This window comes from Prinia subflava, chromosome 2 (genome assembly GCF_021018805.1).
Source record: "Prinia subflava isolate CZ2003 ecotype Zambia chromosome 2, Cam_Psub_1.2, whole genome shotgun sequence".
In the NCBI taxonomy this organism is placed as follows: domain Eukaryota; kingdom Metazoa; phylum Chordata; class Aves; order Passeriformes; family Cisticolidae; genus Prinia; species Prinia subflava.
This window is the reverse complement of record NC_086248.1, coordinates 84,334,363-84,356,159: the sequence shown is the minus strand read 5'-3', so window position 1 is coordinate 84,356,159 and position 21,797 is coordinate 84,334,363. Positions and strand designations below refer to the sequence as shown.

At 45.9% G+C, this 21,797-nt stretch overlaps 1 protein-coding gene across 1 annotated transcript in view; it reads left to right on the top strand.

Moving 5' to 3' along the window:
* The first annotated feature begins 4,418 nt into the window (after positions 1-4,418).
* Positions 4,419-21,797, top strand: part of PLB1 (phospholipase B1) — an 88,315-nt gene continuing 70,936 nt past the window's right edge. The window contains exons 1-5 of the mRNA XM_063390833.1: positions 4,419-5,998; positions 9,740-9,842; positions 19,129-19,166; positions 20,285-20,348; positions 20,827-20,885. Of these exons, the coding sequence (XP_063246903.1) occupies positions 9,815-9,842; positions 19,129-19,166; positions 20,285-20,348; positions 20,827-20,885 (189 nt within the window). The 5' untranslated portion in view covers positions 4,419-5,998; positions 9,740-9,814. The remainder of the gene's footprint in view (positions 5,999-9,739; positions 9,843-19,128; positions 19,167-20,284; positions 20,349-20,826; positions 20,886-21,797) is intronic.

The following is a 21,797-nucleotide window of genomic DNA, read 5'->3' as shown; positions in this document are numbered from 1 at the left end:
CCCCAGAACGTTCACAGCAGTTACTGTAACTTGGTTTTGTAGGATGAAATTGCACAGCAGAGCAAACTTTTCCACCAATCTTCTAGCTGTGGGAGGCCAAATTCTACCACAATGACATGGAAATTATGTTTTCCCCAACATCCTCATCTTGGTTTAGATCACTTTACATAGGGAATTTCCCCTCCTTCTGAAACAGGCTCATCCTCCCTCTACCCTGCAATGCTCTAACCCTGTGATGAGAGGGAGTGGTCTGTATCTTACTACAGGGTAGGCAGAGTTGTACTGAAAGGTTGTGAGGGACATCTGCATCAAAAACTCTTCCATCAGGATCAGGATACATCCCAATGATGTCTTTAGTCCGTACAAGAATGAAAAGAGGCTCCCCGTTCTCTTTTGCCTCTCCCCTTCCCAGAATGTGAGACTCATCTTTGGAGTTCTCCTTGTGGTCATATTTCTTATTGACTGAAGCACTGGCTCCTCTCTCCAAGCAGCACGTGTGGGTAGCCTGGTCTGTTCCCCACCTGGAACAGAGCTTTTGTGGCAAGAGAAAGCCTAGAGGAGTTGCCTGAATATATCATGCCAGAGGATCTCAAGTTGTCAGATGAAGGCTTTTGGGGTTTTTTTCTTTTTTCACACTTAACATTTTATCTAGAACCTGCAGGAGCAGCTACATGAACACTGCAGAAATTCTGCAGCCAATGGAAAGAATAAACGTGTATTAATTCTGAAGAAAGCTTAATGGTAAGCAGAGCTGGAGTGGGAGTGTGGGGGAAAGGAGGGCATCCAGAATACTGGTTTGAAGTGATATTTCCACTGCCATGTGGGAAGAATATGACAGAGAAAAATGGTGACGTGGTTATTGCATCAGATCCCCCAAAGTGGAAAAAATTATGCATTAAAAACCCCAAAAAGACGACACTATATGGTCCTAGTCTACTGATGTCTTTATGTCCTGAAATTTCATGTCATCATAACAAGTGTTTTCTGCTCAGTCTCACAGGGCACTAGTAAGGCCCCCACTCAGCAGTGCCTGGCCAGTGTCAGGACAATGAACAGTGTAGATGGATTATCAGACGGGTGGAAGTTGCTGGCACCCTCTCATAGGGCTGAGGTTTAAATGAAAGTTTTTCATGTGTGTTCCAGTGTAGCGAGATCCAGTACACCTCAGGAGGATATTCCTTGATGAAGACAGGGCAAGGCTGGCAGGAGAGGCCAAGACAGCCAGGAATATTTGGCTATGAGAAAAGACAGCTAAGGGGAGGATCTTACCAAAGTGTGTCAATACATGATGGGGGTAGGGAGCAAAGGAGATGCAATCATACTCTCCTCAATAGTACCAAGTGACAGGGTGAGAGGCAATGGTCACAATTTGTAACAGAGGACATGAAAGTAACTTTTTCACTGTGAAGGTGGGCAAACACTGGCACAGGCTGACCAGGGAAGTTTGTGGAGTCTCCATCCTTGGAGACATTCAAAGCTAGATTGGACATGGTTCTCAGCAATCCGCTCTAACTGACCCTGCGTGAGCAAAAGGGTGGACTGGACACTCTCCTGTGATGCCTTCCGACCTCAACCATTCTGTGTTTCTGCTTTTCATTCCACATTGTCCTGAAGGAACATATTGTGAGCATATTTCCTACCCCCCCGCAGTGCTATCTCATCTGAACCCCAGAATTCCTCTGTACTAAATATCAGCCTTTTGATGCTGGCTATGCAAGGTCAAACAGATAAGGACTAAGCTGGGAGGAGGCTATCATGGCAGACAAGAATGTAAACTGTTCAGCTTGTTGCAGTGTGAGTCTCAGATTTCCTTTTTAATTTTGCATGCTCCAATCCACAGACGAGCATGGGGAAAGAGAGGGAGACAGGCCTTACATGGCTGTGATCTAGATCCTGCATCCCACAAATGACTCTGCAAGTCCACAGACAGTGCCAGGAACTGCTACCTATTTGCCTTTTGCAGGCTCCCCTACCGTTTTTCCCTTCTCAGACAAAAGTAGTTTTTCAAGTTCCCTGGAAAGGTAAATAAGAATCTAGAGCTGGTGATCCTAGGTGAGCTCATGGATCAGGCACAATCCATTAACTAAGCAAAGAGTTCCCTCTGGCCCCCCAGCCCGTTTCTGTAATCCTGGTTGGGCTCCCAGACTCAGGCAAATTCAGCAGTGGCTCGTAATGATGACACACTCTCCTGCTGGTGATTACTGATGTGAACCGCCACAGCAGGAGATGCTGAGTTTGGGCAAAGGGAGGAAATAGGTCAGCTCTTTTCCTTTGGGTAGCTCAAGCTATTGAAGCACTGGATGCTCTAATTCACTAATTCCTGTTTGAGTTGCTTGCATCATATTACCGCTCCTAAATGTACTTGATTTAGTTTTGAAACTGTTTGTTTCATGTTAATGAGGGTCAAGAAAGAGACACCAACCTGTGGGCTTTAGAGGCCGCATGCCAGAGGCCCGTGAATAATCTAGGGGAAAGGTGAGCTCATGAGCCTTCCACATCTAAGACTGCCCTATGGTCCAGCGAGGCTCAGCCCTGACCTGACCCCTCAAAGCCAGAGCTTTGGGCAGGCCATCAGGACCAGCAGTGAGCAGCACCACGGCCTCATGCCTCAGGAGCTGGTTGCCACAGCCTTTGTTCTAGGCTGATGCTGACTTGAAAGGCTGCAACCCTCCACTCCTCCCTGGCTGCTACAGGTCACGGGGTGATGGGAGACGTTGGCTGCCTTTTGTAGCCTCTGACTGAACACTGTGTTTGTGAGCCACAAGGATTGTGATTAAATCTCTGCTCTGAGCAGTGTTCTGAGGCCATACTGGTATCTAATTACATTCTCTGCTTCTGGCAGCTGAGGAAATGAAGATCTGCCTGTGACACTGCCTGTGGTAAAAGGGAGGGAATAGGAAAGAACAGTGATGCTTTCAAAACATCAGCTTCAGGTGCTTCCCTTGACCTTGGGTGTCCTCTTCCATCAGCACCTGCAGCTGGGATGGGTGCTCATCCTGGAGTGATGATCTTCCTCCCTCTGCTCTTCTTATCCTGGTGGAGGTGAGGGGTTTGTTGGAGCTGTAGTCACTTGTGGCCAGGCTGTTCCCAGGCAGCTACGAGGAGCAAGGTTGTCCTGTGGTTGTCTGTGGCACAGAGCAGGATTTGTACAGTGAAGGTCTTGGCAACCTGAGGTCCTCCAAGAGGCACCTGGCTGGAGGAGGTCCCTGATTGCATAGGGCTGCCTGTCCTAGAGGACTGAAGGAAGGACCTCCTGGTAGTATGGTTGGCTGCCTTAGTAGGGTAGGTCTATCCTCCACCCCGGTGACCATCTGGTTCCAATTCTGATTTTATTTTGTCACATGGCTACAACTCTTTAGGTTTTTTGTGAAGCTGTTGCCATTTCTGTGTTCCCCAGGACCAGTGGCACGTTTCTGGTGGCAAGGAGGAAGGCAGACTTTAACTGTGGGGCTGTACAAAGGGCTAAATCCTGTGACCCAATGCCACGGGGAATAAAGTCATTATAATCCCTACCATATAGCGGCTCCGCCTGCCCAGCAGGATCAATGGCGCCATCTCAGCCCCATTATGTTGACTCTGAATCAGCAAGGAACGCCTAGGAGCCAGGAGGAGAGGCCTCCTCCCTGTGTGGGGTACTGTTGCCTGCCTGTGGAACAGTCAGGGCCTCCTTTCCTCCCCTCTGATTCTGGAGGAGGTGATGAAGCGCTCAGTGGTTCCCTATGCCCATGGGCTAGCCCCGACCCTGGAGCAGGAGGCAGGGCAGAGACCCTGCCAGGACTGTGCCAGGCTTGCCAGGACTGTGCCAGGCTCACCAGGACTGTGCCAGGCTCACCAGTCCCAGGAGCGTGGGGTGAACATGGCCAGAGGTGAGGCGAACCACGGCCTCCCGGCTGAGGCCAACCAGCTCTTTGGGCAGGTAGAGGCAGGGGTGGATCTTGGAGCCATTTCCAGGGAGCAGGCTGGCGCTGGGAAAAGCAGGGAGCAGCTGCCGCTTTGCCCTCACATTCACACCAGGCTGGGAATCCAGGATTTAGGAAAGGGTCGCCCATCCTCTCCCTGTGCTGCTTGCGAAAACAAAGGGCGATGGCTTTTCAGACTCTACCATTTAAGGAGTTCCCCAGCTTAGTGAACCTCGGCTGACCTCAGGGTACACCGAGTTTCCAGCTCAGCAGAGCAGCGTTTCAGCTGAAAGCACGCAGCCCAAAACTTCCCTCCTTGCATCTGGGGAAGGGGGGCTGCTGGAGCACGGGCAGCCAGTGACAGCACACAGAAAAAGGGTGATGTGGGTTACTGACTTCGCATGTAGCCAGATCCCTTCCTAGGAAGGATGTTGCAGTCCGACAGGATCAGCTTGAATGCGAAGCAGCTTCAGCAGCTTTTGGCAGGCCCTGGGTCAAGGAGCACAGGAGGGTGCCAGGCCCACAGCGCCACTGGGTGCTGCATGTTGGGGAGCAGGAGCGGCGCCCCAGCAATGCAATGTTTACAAAGAAACATTATTAATGTGCAATATGCTCCTCCTGTTGTTTCAATAAGATCAAGGCGTGTACAGGAGAGCAAATGTGTGTATATACATGCGCACACACAAGCACTCGCTGCGGCTGGTGCGGGGTATCGCTCGGCACAGGATTATTCCAGCCAGGCTGAAGTCAATACTGCCAAATACAGTATACGTCCCGTCTTGCCCACAGCAGTGAGGGAGCTGTGGCAGGCTCAGTGCTTTCCTCCCTCTTGTGAAAGACCTGGGGTGTTCTCAGCACTGTGGGGAGCTCGGGTCCCGATTGCCTCGGGTCCCAACAGTGCATGGTCTTGCTGCTGCACCAAGAGAATTGGAGGGGAGCGACTCCCAGGCCGGCGCCTTCCTCACCACCAATTCACCCCTCCGTGCTCTGCCCTCACGGCGTGCTGCAGGAGACAGGGGTTCGGGGTAAGAAGAAGAACAAAAAAAAAAAAGAAGAATAAGAAAAAAATAGAGCATGTGAGATCATATAATTAAAGATGGTATCAGAATGTCTAATTAGGATGACTGAGAGAACTTGGCTGGGAGACGCAGCCAAGAGCTGAGTTAGTGTGTTTGCCAGTCCAAAGCTCCTTAACAGTAATTAATCCTTAAATGTCCAATTGTTCAGAGTTCAAGGAAACACCTCCTACTACTGTACTTTGTGTTCCTGTTAAGCAAGGAGACACAGCAGGGCGTGTGCCCTTATTCTGTAAGAGCGACACGCCTAGGGGTGTTGTTAGGAACTAGACCGAAGGTTGAGTATAATTATTAACTACCTAAGAGTTCCCAGCATTGCACAATTACCCAAGCCGCCTTGCAGCTGTGCTCTCGCCCTGTTTGGGTTTTTCTTTTTTTTTTTTTTTTCCTTTTTAAAATAGAAATGCTGAGCTTTAGCAGTGATATGTACAAATCCTACTGATGTGTCTGTCATCTGCTCCCCTTCCAGTGTCCATTGTGCCAGTGAGTTGGGATGCGGTAGCAGAGGGGAATGAGGGCAGCACATATACCTATATACTATATACATACTGTATGGCAGTCTGTGCCCCTCACTGAAACTCAATAGGCTTATTTACATCATTTGCAAATTTGACCCAGAGATTTTCCCTTTGTTTTGATGCTGTCAATGACTCTTGCATTAACATAAAAGCCTTGGCTATTTACTCCGGGAGTTTTCATTCTGTTTGCATTTTTGAGGTGAGCTGTGTTGGGGCTTTTTCCCTTTTCTAATGTGAAGCGAGGGGAAAACCTGGAGGAAAGCAATGTAGGTTTGGCACGGTCGGTGAGCAGATCTGTCTGTCCTGCTGCAGAGCTCCTGCCGTGTGGGACCCTGGCTGAGGCGGGCGCTGGGATGGCTCCGAGAGGGCGTGAGGCGTGGGCGGCTGCTTCAGCAGGGGCTTGAGGAGCACAGGCACCGCTCCTCGGTGCCTTCAGGAAAGCCCAGCTCAGCAGCGGCATCACAGCTCGCCGGCAGACAGGACGGGGGATGTGTCATTTCCTCAGGTGCATCACCTTCTTTTAAGTCGTGTTTCTGTGTTTTTTATCCTCTCCCATCTTTTTTTTTAATTGACGCTTTCTGGTGGGCGTGGTGAGGGCCCAGCTGGGAGCCGGCCGGCCAAAGTCGCTTCTGCAGGGGATCATTAACTCGGGCGTCAGCCAAGGCCGTTTAGTGTTTATAAAACGCAGACAATTAAACACAGTCGCAGCCCTGCAATGCTATAATTGGAAAGCAGACTGGGACGATGTCCACCAGGAGGGACCGGCTCCGCGGCACCGAGGAGGGCAGGGCTGTGCTGTCCGGCCGGCCCCGCCAGGCTCGGACCCGGCCGCTGCGTGCAGACACCCAGCCGGGAGGGCCCCGGCCTGCCTGCATGCTGTGGGCGTGAAACAAAGGCTTGGGAGGGAAGCAGAGGGAAAAAGAGGGGACTTGCTGGAAGCCAGCTGACAGCCAGGAGCTGGCTGGGTGCCTGCCTGGCTCCCTGGGTGCGGACTGCACTGTGTCCCTGTGGCTCCATGGCAGGGATAATAGCATTGCTTGTACAGCCATATATCAGGGCATGCGGGCCCTTCCCCTGCCAGGCCACCGCGTGGGGAGGGTGAAGGGACCGGTGGTTGCCCCCTTGGGATTTGGAAATAGCCATTAACTGAGCCCTGGGCTCCAGACTGGCTTCATGGTGACAGTCATTGGGGTTGGGGCTGTTCCCACATAATTCAGTAGTCCTGCAGCCCAGCCTCCACCCTCAGCCAGCCTGGTGCCACAAGAACCAAATGCTACTGATGGCTGTGCCCCACCGGTGGCAGAATGGCCACTGGGAGCTGCATCAGGCAGCTGCTGAACTCACTGTCCAAGTCTTCTGTGGAGTCTGGCAAGTGAGGAAGATGCTGAGTACTGGACTGGGATTGCCATAGCCCTGCTCCAAGCTCTGCAACTGACTCACTGCTTCACCATGAGCACATCACTTCACCTTTTTGTGACTCAGAATTTTCATCTATCAATTAGGGATTTATGAGGTTTAATTAAGGTCTGTGAAGCCCTTTGAGATCCTCACTTGAAAGATGCTGTGCAGGCATAAAGTGCTGTACACAATGAAGAAAACAACAGAAATTAAAAGCTCCAGACAAGAGGGAAAGAGAGGGCAGGTTTCCCACTGCTTGGTCTCCCAATTACATGCTCCTTGTTAGGATGGCAACCTCGCTTTAACCTGTGGACAAACGAACTTGTTCACCCCTTCTTGCAGCAGACAGGCGATGACGTGCAGCAGTGTCTTACTCATTGGTTAGCCTTCAGTCATCTTTCCAGAAGTATGAGCAAACAGGGAAGGGGGAAGGGAGCAAGGGCGGGTGAGGAGCACGAATTCCAGAGAAAAGGGAAGTATCAGAAAGCAAGCTAGGATGTGCAAGGGCCTTTATCACTGCTGTTGAGATCTAGCTTTGCTTAGTAACAAACAGGAACAGATTTCATCTGTCCCTAGAGGTACGTGCCCTGGAGCAGGGAAGAGCTGATGAATTACAGCAGAGAGGAAGCAAGGGAGTCTTCTTATGCAAGGCATCTCTTTCAGTGTCAGAGCAGAGGTAGATTCAAGGAGTTTGAGGGAAGCGTTTGAGCTTAGCTAAATGAAAAGTTGTTTTATCTATGTTTTGTAAGGCCTTGTTTGCAGAAGCCATGGAACACATGCTCCAAAGCTTGTGCTTAAGTGTAGGCATAAGCTTATGGCCTTTGCTCAATGGAGACATGCCCAAATTTATTTAGGTGCTTGGTGGAAACCAGGTCTAAGGGCTGGGAATCTTACAGCAGTGATATTAGCAGGACCTCGAAGGGCCCCAGGAGCCACAGAAAGCAGTAATATGTGAACAGCATTGCTGTTCTATTCATAGGGACAGGTTGACCTGGGGGAGGAGTGGGCTAAAAGCAAGCTCCGTCTCCAATCTTTATGTTCTCCTTTGCTTGCAGTACAAACAACCCTGTGGAAGCAGGCTCCTGTAGGTGTGGTCTGTGTATGCACTCGTGGGTGTGCCGCTTTGTTGTGTTAAAAGGACCATTCCTCACCTGAAAGCAAGTTTCCAGGTTGTCACTGACAGTCACATCAAAACTCGTGACCCCTCCCATCCCCCACCTGCATACCTTCCCTCTTATGTAAGAAAAACAGAAGAGATGCCTGTTGAGATGCAGCCCAAACTAGTCCCAGGTTTGGTGTCTGCCTTTGTTCCACACTGATCTGGGACCCCTCTGCCTATCTTTCTTCTGAGCTGCCAGGGAAAACAGATGCATGGCAATTGCTGCTGGCTAGAACAGCTCCCTGCAAAATCAGAGCACTCTTCTCTTTCTCTCCCGAGAAAACTCCCCCTGTCCATCCAGCTTTCCTTAAGGTTTCTTAAGCTTTCTGTTTGGGCTGGCTGGTCTACTCAAACTCCATCTTTCTGAAACTGCTAGTGCCTCAAATTTGGCAAAAGCTTAGCCTTAGTGAGCGCTGTTTTGGAGTAAAACAGGATAATAACTTTCTGTGGCATACTTATGACACTCCATTGATATATCCCAAAAGAAATGTTTTTGTTGCAACTGCAACAAAACTGTTGACTCATAATATGATCCACTCTAATTCCTCCAGATCCTTTTGTGTAGTACTGCTGCTTAACCAATTATTCCAAGTCATCCATTTGTGCACCTAATTTCTCCTTCCCAATCATAGTACTTTGCTGTGTTTGTATTGAATTTTATCCAGTTGATTCTGAGCAGCTTTTGCAATTTATTGAGATCACTTGAAATAATAATGTGCACGTTAATTGTTCAGAAAATCCTATGGACAGGCCCATGCCTGCACCCATAGCTGATTCCAGAACCCAGCCTTTCCATCTTAAAAACAAAGGCCTCTAGCACTTGATGGCATTATTGCAATATTCTGCTGAAATGTCAGGATGAAGTGTGGCAGAGCTGTGAATTTTGGAAGGCTCTTTCAATTGAAATATGGGATAAGAGCATCTGTTCAGCTGGCAGTGGCTTTTGGTCTCCAATCATCTAGCGTTGGTTTGAATCACTCTTATTTTCTGTATTATTTCTGGTCTTCAAAGCATGCAGTCACTGAAAATGTGCAAGCTTGGGATTGGCTTCTGACTGTGAGGGAGGATGTGATGCTGTACCTGGACAAATGCAGGTCGCATCAAGAATCCCCTGGCCTGGACTTCTCATCCTAAGGACTGGAGGTACAGCTCCACGGCCGTGACATTTTTCCCCCACTCTCAGCCCAAGGGTCGGGATACGCGTTGTGTTCAGGAGTGAAAACACAGGAATCTGGTGTCCTCTGGTGGCAACTGCCAGAGTTACAGCTGGCTAGAGCAGGCGTGACCCTCCACACACAGTTTGTCACTCAGGCCACGTGGCCATGCTCTCCAGCCAGAGCACTGAGACTCCTTTCTGCCCTGCACTGTAAATATTCCTAGTCCAGTCTGGCTTCCGTAGTTTCTGTATGCTCACCCTCCTATTTATTTTATGCCCATTTACTTGCTTCCCTTTCTGGAGTGCTGAGCTCTGTGTGACCTTGGGTTTAAGATTGACTTGATGGTGTTTGCTTGCTGTTCTCCTGTGATTTCTTTGCCTCACAAAAGAAAAATTAGTTTCTGTAAGCACCTCTTCACAGTTACAGAAGGCTTCAGCTGCTTGGCCTTGCATGGTCCCGTAGTAAAATAAGTGTGTCTGTGCCCAAAGGCCTTTCAGCCCACTTCTCTAAGCACTGAATCTGTTCCCCACAGGCTCGTCTCAATGCAGTTCCACTCATTGGGGGAAAGAACTGGTGAGCAAGAAGACACAGAGCACCTGGACAGCCCATGTTTGGCTCCTTTAGCCACAAAACAGGTCAGGGCATTGCACAGACAGTGAACACTTGGATGGGAGGATATGCTTGCCACAATTTGTGTTGTGTGAAGTATGTGAAGGGAGCACGCCAAGCCGTATGCCCCTGGAGCTTTGGCTCCAGGAGCTTCTGCTGCTAATGGATGAACATTGAGCAACCCTGGGGGCTGTGGAGTGTAAAAGTCTTTAAGAGTTTGGTGCAAATGCAACCAGAAAAGTCAGACAAGTTACATCCCACATGAGGAAAACCAGCCTGACCTCCTCTCCCTGTCTCAATTGCTGTGCTACTGCTTGATAGCCTCTTCTCTTTTCCAAGAGCAACACAAGTATTAGTGATGCAAAAGGAATATAGCACATCTGGGGCTGGCTCACTGAGGTCAAAGGAATACGTTTTTTGATGCGTAAAGACAGGCTGAGAAACGAACTTCTGTGGGGGAGTCAGGTAAAGAGAGGATTTTTAGGATGTGCATAGATGGTCTAGCAAGTCTGGGACACCGTGGCACCTAGACAGGCTGACCTCACAGAGTTGCACCTTCACGTGTGAAGAGCTTCAGAGAGCTCAGGAGCTTCCCACACTGGCTGCTGCAGTTACAGCTCTGGCTGAAAACAGAGCCCCTTTGTGGCATGAGTACAAATAGCCTCAACTACCAACAGTTGGCACTCCTTTGGGAATTTTATAGCTTAATGGAAAAGAATGGGAGAAAGGGAACACTCATGTTTTCAGTTTACAGAGAACCACAGTGCTTTGAGACTTCAGTTCACACCAGTGTTTATTTAGGTGCCTGATTTCCATGCAAATCTTTGGGAATTAGGTACTTTGCATGTGAGCATCAATGAACTCACCCAGAGACACGGGAAGGCAGCACATATTTTCTGGTGCCTGCCATCAAATGCCATCACTGTCTATCAGAGGCAGGCAGACTGCTTCCCTTTTCTATCTGCCTTCCTGCCAGCACTGCTTTCTCAGGGCTGTGGTAGTGCTGGTGAACCCTCTCAAGTCTGTGGCTGTAAACAGGGCTCCCCAGAAATGAGCCTTATCTCCTGATTTGATAACCAAGGGGCCAACTGAGGAGGCCACAGGAAGTATCTGGTCCCCAGCATCCTGGTGCTTACAGACTCAAACGAATCCTCACAATACAGAAAAGTCAGTAAAAAGAGTCTTTAACAACAGATCTTTAAATCTTGGCTTCTGCTGTTCCCTGGCTGTTCAGAGTCATCAGCAGCCTTGCAGCTGTTATCAGGCTTCAGGGACTCCTGCCCCTAGGAGCTAGGGGGATTTCAGCCTGTGGCATGATCTGCAGCTCGCCTGTACCAAAGGCCCAGAAGCTGCTAGAATAGCCAGAGAGGAACAGTTCCAGCTTTTGCTGCAAAGGGCGTGCTGTGTTTTTGTGACAGGCAATGGGGATTGAGGGACCTGTGGCAGATACATGGGCTGCAAAGGCAGGCTGGACACCACCAGCTTCTCAGCAGCACCGAGAAGTCTGTGGAGATGGACTTTAGGCTGTACTTTGGTGCCAGCCACAGATGAGTGGCTAAAGGGCTTGTGCTCTCAGCAAGCAATCACACAATTCGTGTGAGAGGTTGTGCCCTACTTAAGGCACAAGGAAGAAATTTCAAGTTTCATTCAATTATTAACATTGGATTGGAGTTTTTGTTGTTGTGTTGCTGCCTGTTGGTAGGTGCTTGGAGGAGAGCACTGCTTCATAGCTCATCCAAAACATGGGTGTAATTGTGGTGGTGACCTTATTTCCAGATTTATTGCCTGGTCTTCGGTCTCTATAGCAGCTATGCAGATCCTAACTATAAAAGTCAAGAGTCCACCCATGCCCTGAGCTTAGAAAAATTTAGGGAAGTGTATTTGAGGCCTTGTGTTTGCATATTTTTTTTACTAAGATTTCTTTTTTAAAGACCTTTTAGAAATAATTTTTGTCTTCCTCACCTGCAGCTCCAAAAACCGGAGCTTTTAAAAGCTGAGCATTACAAGGCCTTTTGCCTACTCTCAGTAATCTGACCATAGGCAGACGGTGCTGTCCAGTTCCACATTAATGTTTGTGTTCTTTTCCTTGGAGGATTTGCGCTCCCTCCAGCAGGTGGCAGCAGCCTCCTTTAAGCTGTGCAGCTCTCCTGGCTGCTGCGCAGAGCTGCTGCCCGATGATTCATGTCCCTGGCTGCCCCTGGCCTCACTTGATCTCCTCGCCCTCTGCTGCATGTCTGAGCTGCCCCGTGGAAGAAGATCTTCTGTTTAGGTCCAGAGTATGCGCTAAATTTACCGGCAGCGTGAATCCCAGCAAGAGGAGGCAACGGCACAACATCCCAAGGACGCATGACACGTCTTGCTGTCGGATGTGATTTGTTCCTAACGTTTTTGTTGCACTGTCATGTTCTACCCATCACAGATGGGCGCCTCCTAGATGGAATAATTCGGGGATATGCTTTTTAAATACAGAATTCAAGATCTAATGCCTTGTCAAGGCAGTAGGATTAGCTGAAGCAGTGACATGTCACAGACAGGCTCTGTCTTCAGATGAAATGGAAACTGGGTCTGCTTTGTATTTCCACAAGAAGTCCTCTGCTATGCCCGTGTAATCTGATAGTTTTGTGGATACAATTACATTATCCACTGATATGTGGCCTCTGCTTATTAGAAATTGAGTAAGCTGCCTCCATAACTTACTCAGTACAAATACAAGCATCTTGGGTTTAATTATGAGTGATTGAGTGCTATGGAGTTTTTTGTCTGTTTGTTTTTATTGTTGGGGTTTTTCTTCTTTTAATATGCAGCCATGCCTTCATTATTGTATTTTAGAACAGTAATCTTATAGGTGGGAACTTAGGTTGAAATAGTTTTTGGTTTTGGTATTTTGTATGAACAAAAGAAATAGCCAGAAAATGCTCTGTTTGACAGAGGAGGTAAGGAAAAATTTTAAAGACATGCTAAAAAAATCCTATGGCTTTCCCAGCTGTGCCTCCCATATCAGGTATGAAAGGTGAAGCTTTAGGTATATTATAAGCCACCTAAAAATGTAGCAATGAATCAGAGTTTGGCTAATATACTTTAGCACCTGTGTTTGAGGATCTGTTTGAGTGTTGCTGGCTTTTTTTTTTTTTTTTTTTTTTTTTTTTTTTTTTTTTTTTTTTTTTTTTTTTGGTGTGTGTGTGTTTTGCACTGTAGACTTGTGGAACAGGAACATGCCAAGGAATAAAACTTCTGCTTTTTACCACCAAATCTCACACAAGGCTCTTGTGTGCCAGTTGTGTTATGAGCCCTCTCCATCCAGGGCAAGCCACAAGAAGACTCACACGATTCCAGCAGGATTAACTACCACGCCTGGCTAGCTGCTTGTCCCCCCTGAGCAGCTGCAGGCACTTTAGGGAAGACACAAGATGTTCTGTGTTGATCATTAGGTAATCAGCTACATGGCTGCAGTTCCCTAGGGTATTCCTAAATACCGTCAGCTGAGGGCTGGTTTATGGTCTGGAACTCTCCTTGCCTTCAGTTGCTGCATCTATCTTTGCCCTTGCAGTAATGAAAAAGCTTTAAATTGTCTCTGACACCTTCTACATCTAATCAAAAATTCTCTCTTCTCCCTTTTGCAAACCTTTTTGATCTTTGCTGCCATTTGTTATTTGCAATTCAGTCTAGGAGCTATTTTGATGCTTTGGTGGTGGGAAGGAGTGTTTACAAGAGATTTACAAGCCTTGAAGTTAATGCTGTTTTGCTTCTGGAGCATGTCACAGTGTTTAAAGGCTAAACTTCCTCTTGGATCTGTGGTTTATGGCAAATGAATGAATTAATGCTACCTTCATTTTCATGTTTTGCTTGGTGTACAATGAGGAAGAGGTTTTCTGGGATTTTAAACATTTCCAGGTCTTCAAGAAGTGTGTTTCTCAGACTTTTGATAGTGAGAGCTTTCCCTTGAGGAGTGAAGCAGCCACAAACCCTTGCATGTAATAATGAAACCCACCAAAGGTAACCCATCCATGCTGAGACTGTGCGATGCCACCTTGACTGAGAGGTGATAATGGTCCTGAGCAGCCTCACCTGTACCTCCCTCATTCTGACCACGTGCTTGGGACTTCCACTGCAGCTCAGCCCAGGCAGGCTTTGCTGGTGTGGTGGTGTGCCCTGAGAGGGAGTAGGATTTTAATCTTTCATTGCATTACTGGTTAAAGGAGTTTGGGTGTCAAAGTGTTTCAGGTGTGAGATCCCCTGGCAGAATGAGCTCGGCACTCTCAGACTTGAACATGCAGCCGTGTCTGAGGTGAGATGCCCCTCGTGCTGGTATGTTTTTGCTGAGTTGTGGGTGAGATTCAGGGGGTAGAGGAATGCTTTCCTGTCTATGTACATTTCTCCTTGCATGTTGCTCTGAACAATAGCTGTTCATGGTCAGAATTAATATAGCATTCCTGGTTTTTGAAAAGTGAAATGCGCACAATATCTACCTCCAACGTGTTCCTTCAAAGAATGCCAAATTTCTGTCATGAAATAACAGAGAGCCACAATAAACAAAACCCCTTCTGAAAGATGGGTTAGACTGCCTGAGTTGGGTGTATGAGTGGCTTATTTAAGCATTTAAAGCCCTTAAGCAGAGTCCCTTTATTCATGTAGGAGCTGTCTCTGGGTGTCCGTGGGCTCGGAAGAGGCCAAGGGTCACTGCTGTTCTGTGTGAGGACAGCAGGCTGCTCTTCAGAGGTTTGACCTGACACTGTAATTGAGGCATAGTGGTAGTCTCCCTGGGCAGTGTTGTATCACAATCTAGCTGGCATTTCTGCACGCTCTTTGACTCTGCAGAAGTGACTGTGTTACTGTAATAGTGTCACAGCAGGGGGTTTGGAGACCTGTGCGGTGTAAGGGCAGAGTTACTGATCCTGCTTTGCCTGGCACTGCTCTGTCTTGGCAAATATTGGTGAGGCATAACCCAGTGAAGGAAAATCTGCCAGAAGAGGAACTAGTGGGAGAGAAACAGGCACAGCATGAGCCTGGTTGAAGGCAAGAAAGGAGCACAGGTAGGGAAGGAGACACAAAAGGAAGAGCACAACCTTCCTCTTTGGGTGGGTGTGGGCTGCTACATAGGGTTCAGTTGCCCTTGTTGCCTCAGGAGCAGAGGCTGCTTCCCTGCTTGGCAGAGACAGGCTACTGCCAAACTAATGTGTTATGTATTGCCTGAAAGAGCCTTGACCCTGCTGGAAGCTGACTCATGTAATCTTGGTCCTTATATTTGCTGAGAACTCCCCTGAAAAATGGCCAGCTCTGTCTGAACAAGTGAGAGAAGCTGTGCCCCTTCTTTGACCCTTGGATGGGCAATGAAATGAGATATCATCGTCACTTTGCTTTCCAAAGGTAGAAGCTAATAAGTTTTATGGCTGCTGAGTTATCAAATTTAAGATATAAAGGGGAAAAAGGAAGTGAATTTCTTTCTTCTCAGCCTTAACATCTAACACACAGCACCCCAGGTTTATCAGTTCATGGAAGTGGTTACCATGAAGTTATTATTAGGTGTGCTGTTCCTTTGGTTGCTCTCCTCAGAAGGTAAGTTTTGGAAGGCCCTTTGAAATTTTGCATTGCACAGTATTTGGGAACCTTTATTTTTAGTTGTTGCAAGGTGGGTGTATAGCAGGAGTTTTAGAAGCAGGATGAAGAAAATCTGTGAGTAAAACTGTGATCTTAAATGCAGTTTTGGGCATGTTTCATCATTTTTTGATGAAGATGTATGCACTGGTTTGCACTGTTCAGGGGATAGACTGTGTCTGAGGCACTGAAGCATTCTGGTGAGAGAAACATCACCAAATAATTAGACTAGCAGTGAGATCTGTGCCAAAATAGTGCGGAAATTTAAGCAAGGAACAGAGATTTTCTCTAAATTTATAACTATGATCATCTTCTTTCCAGTGATAGATGGTTATGTGAACAGTTAGTCAGCATCCTGGCATTCCAGGCATTGTTCAGATTTCTGTAATATTCAGGGTAAGGAGGAGCCCTTGTTCCCTATACTGGGTCTCTGAAATCCATGTTTGGTGCCAGTGACAGTTTTGTTGGTGCTCAAGACTGAAAATGCTGTGTATTCTTTGGCTTTACTGGCTCTGTGCTTCAAGTCTCTGCCCGTAAGAAAATAATGGTAACTACTGATAGTGCTTTAACTTAGCAGTAGGCTGTGATGATCACTATCTTCAGAGGATTAGAAGATGCTTTGATAAATAATAAACTGTTAGGAGGTTTTGGTTCCTGAAGTAATCAGAAGAAATTATCACATCTGAGCTTTTTAATTTAGGGAAAAATTTACACGGTGGCTGCAGTTCCTCTGAAAAGTTTGTCCAGGAAAAAAGATGTTGATTGATAGCAACCTATAAGAATTGTTTGTTGAAACAGATCAACTGTAAGAGCAAGGGAGGAAGAAGTTAGAATCTTTTTTCCCAAATTTTGGGAGAATAATCTGAAAAATACTTCCTTTTTTATGTCAAGAAAATTGAAAATACAAGTTAGAATTATTCAATGGTACAGTAAGGGAGTAACTATAATACTGGGAGTAGCAGGAGTTTAAAAAGTCATCCTATGTAAAGTGTAAATCCAAAACAAACTTAAGAAAACTGGAAAGGTTAAAATTTAATCAGCCAAGCCAAAAATTAATCTGAAGATAAACAATGAATCACTGCTGAAGCAGTGAAAACCAATAAATCCTTTTTCAAATTCTTCTGAAACATGAAATCTGTAGGACTGACTAATGTATAAAAGACGGCTGAAGTCTGAAAAATTCTTATTTTCTTTGGTGTCCTTGCATAACAGCTTAAAAAAGGCCTTGTACTCCAAGCCTTTCAGCACAGAGGACAAAAGGAATAACAACCAAATCCTTGAACAAACGGATGACAAATAGTAAAGGAACTGCCAGGATTAGATGATATCTACCCAAGGGAGTGAGCCAAGCAGAAATATGAACATGTCCATTTTATTAACTTGGATGCTCATATTGATCTGTGTTGGAATGTGGGCTCTGCACATGTTCAGAAGTGGTCTGGATAAGGGTGTATTCTAACTTGCAAAGCTATTCAGGATGTTCAGAATGAAAATTTAGACTAAGTTTTCTCCTTATATATTGCTGTTATCCATGTGTGTGTTATGGTGAACTCTGAGTAGATACTGCTTGACCCAAGAACACAACTGTCTAAAGACATCAGTGATAGTGATAGTCAGAGAGAAATTATTCTAGGAGTTAGTGGCTGCACAGCATAAAACCCACATTGCTGCTGCTGTGTACAGGACCATGGTTCACCTACATCTTGACAGTGATCTGGATTTTTCATCTCAAAAAAGATGTGGTAAAACCTAGGAGGAAGATAAAGGGAGAGAGTGGTCAGGCTTAGGAAAAGATTTCAACATGACATCAAAGAAACTGACTTCAGCCTGGAAAAGAAGGGATAGGTTAAAGACATACAGGGGCATGCAAAATGGCAAATTTTGCAGAAACAGAGGAATGACTACTCTTTACAAGAGCAACAAGGAAACAATCAGGTTATTAACAGAGGAGAAGTACTTTTTTTCAACATGTAATTGAGTGATGAAGCAAACATCTTTTGCCACAGGTCTTGGGGAAAGCCAGAAGTGTTAAAGTATTAGAAAAACAAATAGACAAATCTCTGGAAGAAAGATGGCAGGGAGTTCTTCAACATTAAGTAATTGCTTGCTCAGGGAGCACGATAGTACAGATAGCTGGGAGCATAGAAAATGGAAGTATAACCGTATTTTCCTTATTCTTTGCCTAAGCATCTGCATGTGGATATTGTCAGAGGCAAAATCCCAGGCTAGATAGATTTGCAGTCTGACACATTAAAACTGTTTCTCCAACTCCCTGAGTCCTGGAAACTGGGATCCTCTTTCTCTCTCAATGGACCCTAAGGAGCTATTCTCAAATATAGTTGCAATTAGTCTTAAAGTTCTCAGATACTGAGTTCCTGCAATAGACTTGTGTGATGCAGACAAGTCCTTCATCCTTTGCTTTTGCCTCCAACATCCCAAACAGAGTTCGGATTCTGGTTATTGCCCTGAGTAAAGCATCATCAAAAAACAGATTGAACAGACAGAAATGTTAAAAATATGTCACATAACAGCCAGGAAACTGTCTCAACCTTCTACAGAGTACTGTAAAAATAAGATAAATTTGCAAATAGCTCATGGCTGAAACCCAAGTAGGGGAACAAAACTCCCGTATAGAAGTTGCTGCCAGTTATTGAATATGGTCATGTAGTGTGGCCCAGGTGACGGGCTCAGGCAGTCATGGGGAGCAGCAGTGGCTTTGTGTCACTGCACTGACCGCTGTGCACAGGTGCTCGTGTCCCCAGAGGCTGCCCAGAGCCCCCTGCCCGTGCCAGGACATCTCCCTGCACCACTGGCTGCCCTACAGCCAAGGATGTCTCACCTGCTGGACTGAGCTGGCTCAGCTCTTTGCCATTGACATGGAAATAAAGGTGTACAAGCCAGGAGTACTCAGCAGGGCTAAATATACCAAAAATAGGTCCTGACTATTGAAGGACAATTATTCTAATTCTGTATAAGACTTGCTGGGTGTGGATGGCTTCAGTGGGGCAAGCAAGAACAGCTGAGAGTGTGTTTTGAAGTTTACCTGACCTAGGCTTTGTGGCTATCTTTGTAAATTTTAGAATAGACCAAAATTGATTTGTATAAATCCAAGTGCATGCTTAAGGAAAGAGAATGATGTTTACTGAAACATCTACAGGCCTGACTCCTGGCTCCACAGGCTATTTTGTCTGCCAACACTCTACTTAGAGAAGAAATTGCAGCTGTTTCTGTATCACTATGGCAAACTTTCAACTGCATCATGCTGCTCCCTGACTGTGGAAGCTGTAGATTAATGTGAATGGCTCCTTTCTAAGGAGTTTCACCTTGTACATGTTCAAACTACTCTAAATTTGGACAGAATAAGGCTACAGCAGCATATGAAATGTGCTGAAGAGGAAAACAGGTAGGGGAGGCCTGTGGAGGATGGGGTTGTTTGAGATGATCCACAAGCAGTTCATCACCTGCTGCTATAAATCCATCGCATTCTACTAACTTCAAGAGATCTCAGCTGCTTATAACAGCTAAAAGCTTTTTCTAGCATAGGAGAATCAAAGAAAATATGTTTGCTTGTTGGGATGAGCCTCATCTTTGGAAAGCAGGGCAGATGAGAAAGGTGCCTCTTCACTGGATTCTGTGCTTTTAGGTATATTAAGTTTTGTGAAGCTTTTTCCCCCTAAGGTAAAAAAAATATTGCATAACCCTTTCTTTAATGTTTTTAAGGTAATGCAGATGATCAAGAAGAATATGTAACACTAGAGGTAAAGTATGAGTACAACTTCATTTTTTTTTCTGTTTTCAATACCTGTCATTACCTATCCAGATGTTACTTCCTTTGAGGCAAGCAGCAGAAGAAAGAATAGAGCTTGTTGCTCTAAGCTGCTTCTGCAAAGAAGAAATGCAAAGCCAATGAGTCAGCAATGTGATAGTGCAGCTGCAAGATTACAGAAAGTAATCAGGAAATGAGGTTTTCTCCGAGCACTGTTTGTTATTAGGTTGCATATCCTTTACGTAGGTTGTTTGTGGTTAGCACTTTTTCCTAGATGCTCTGTTGCTCTTTTAGAAACACAGAATTAAACTCTTCATTGCTTCATAACTGTGCAAAGTGTCTGCACCAATAAAGTCCTCCAGCTAGGGCTGGAGGGAGTGTGTGGGGACCGTGGTGGCCCTTGTCACTATCCAGATTTCACCTTTAGGTATTGGTGATGGTCAGAGAGCCACTCATGGTCATTGTGACGAGGGAACCCCTAGCCAAGTCACCTGGGGAGGCAAGGATTGCCTTTGATGTCCCTTTAAAGCACTTGATGTCGGGCTGTGCCTACCATAAGGATATAGGATGGCATTAAACAATGTTCCTACTGGTACTGAGCTGTCTCATGCTGAGTGAATAACATCATTCCCATCCTTGCCTTCTCTGATCACCTGGCCAGGTGCTGTTAAGGAGCCAGAATTGGTTCATTCTGCCTTTCCTGTTGCATATTGGAGATGTAACATTCTGTTGTGTCAGTTGGGTGCCCCTTGGCACACAGAGATGCCTGCAGTAGCTGTCCTTACAACCTTCTCCAGATTAAGCAGTTACTGCAGCAATGGATGTGGCAGGATGTGTTCAGCACATTTCATTGTTTGCTCAGGCCCAGTGCTGTGGCAGTCATTAAAAAACTGAGCAGAAAGTGTCAGGTTCTAGAAGAGTTAACTGAAAATGGAGCTGTCCAGATCTGTGTTCCTTTGTATTTCTAACAGAGGTGTAATTGTTCTTTGAAATTGTTTACACGAGTAAAATCTTGGTTCTATGTGTGAATGGAGCCCGTAGGACCCCTCATTCCACAATTTTCCTTGTTAGATTTAAGCAATCAACCATATTTATTTGTTTATGTCTAAGGCTCTAAGAAGCTTGCAGTTTTCATGTGAGCAGGTGATGTTCCCTGAGACCCGTTCATCTTCAGGTTTGTGTTTGATATTGTCTCTGCAGAGGCTTTCCCTCACAAAATTATTTGAGAATGGGCTGGGGCAGAAATGAGCTGTGTACAGGGATGCCTATGTATGGGATTGACTGAAGTGGAGCTAGGCTCTATAAACTCCTTAGTTTTTTGTTCCACTTGTGATTCATTTTCTACCTTTACTTCTTCAGCTGGTGATTGGGGTATGCCACTACTACTTCAATCATTCTCAGCAGTGTTTATTGATCTTTTCTTGCTGCTGGTTGAGCATTTCAGTGCCTCTAAAAACCCAAAGTATTTACTGAACACCTGAGAAAGTTTCTCATGCTTTCTGACTAGTTTAAAACCTCCAATCAAAGCGATCACTAGAGACTTGTTACTATTTTAGCCAACTTTATGTTTTAATATACTGGCAAATGTACCTTGATTTTAAGGTTACTGTGTTGGGGAATTTTGTAACCTGAAGCCTTTTACTTTTCTGCAGTTCATGCTCTAAGGCCAGCTGACATTAAAGCAGTCACTGCAATAGGAAGTTTGCAAAGAGTGAGTACAAGCGGGAAATGTGCTGAACGTGACCCATTTCCTCTGCTGTGATGATGAAGTCAGCTGATGATGTAGTTTGGGGTCTCAGGATGTTCAGAACTTCAGTCTTTCCACAAGCATCAAAGACTTCTGGTGAAAAAATGACTGGAAATACCTGCTTTTCAGTGTTCCAGTATACCTTGAAATAAAAATAGCCAGCTGACTTCGTGCAGGAGGAAATGTGATCGCGGTGCTTTGCAGAGAACCATGATATTTGATTAGAGTGCATGGATTTTCCTAACAATGAGCATAACAGACTGAATAACTGGAAGAAGATGCTGGGAAAATTCAAACTGGAACAAATACAAATTATTGAGAAATGCAGTAGATTTTCCACCTCATCAAGTGTTTTCTGTAGAAACTGGTTTCCTACCTAGAAGGCAGAAGGTCTCTAAAAATCACAAAGATGTTTCTGATGTATAGATCATTGGGTAAAATTCTCCTGCCTGTAATAATATAGTTAGATTTGGATGATCTTTATTTGTCTTAATAGTTGGAAATGTATATCTGAAACAGATTTGAGGCCAAATTAAAAGCATTTAACCACAATTCTCAAGCTTTGAGGAAGCACAGAAATGCCTGTAGAGCAAAAATTGATAGCCACTGGAGCGGCTGCAACTGTGAAAAATAGGAGAAAGTCTCCCTTATTACAAAACAACTTTCAAATTTGAGATGATATCCACCAATATATCATACTTTTCCTTTAGAAAATCAGCACTTCTGGACTCCTTGTGAGTACCTCTCTCGTTCAAAAAATTTTATTGTCCTGAATGCAAAGGTGCTTCACGCACATCAGGTGCATGGCCCTTTGGAGCAAGCCTTCTTCGTGGGGGTGTCTTTGTTGCTTGTGGGGGTGTCATAGAAAGACATGTA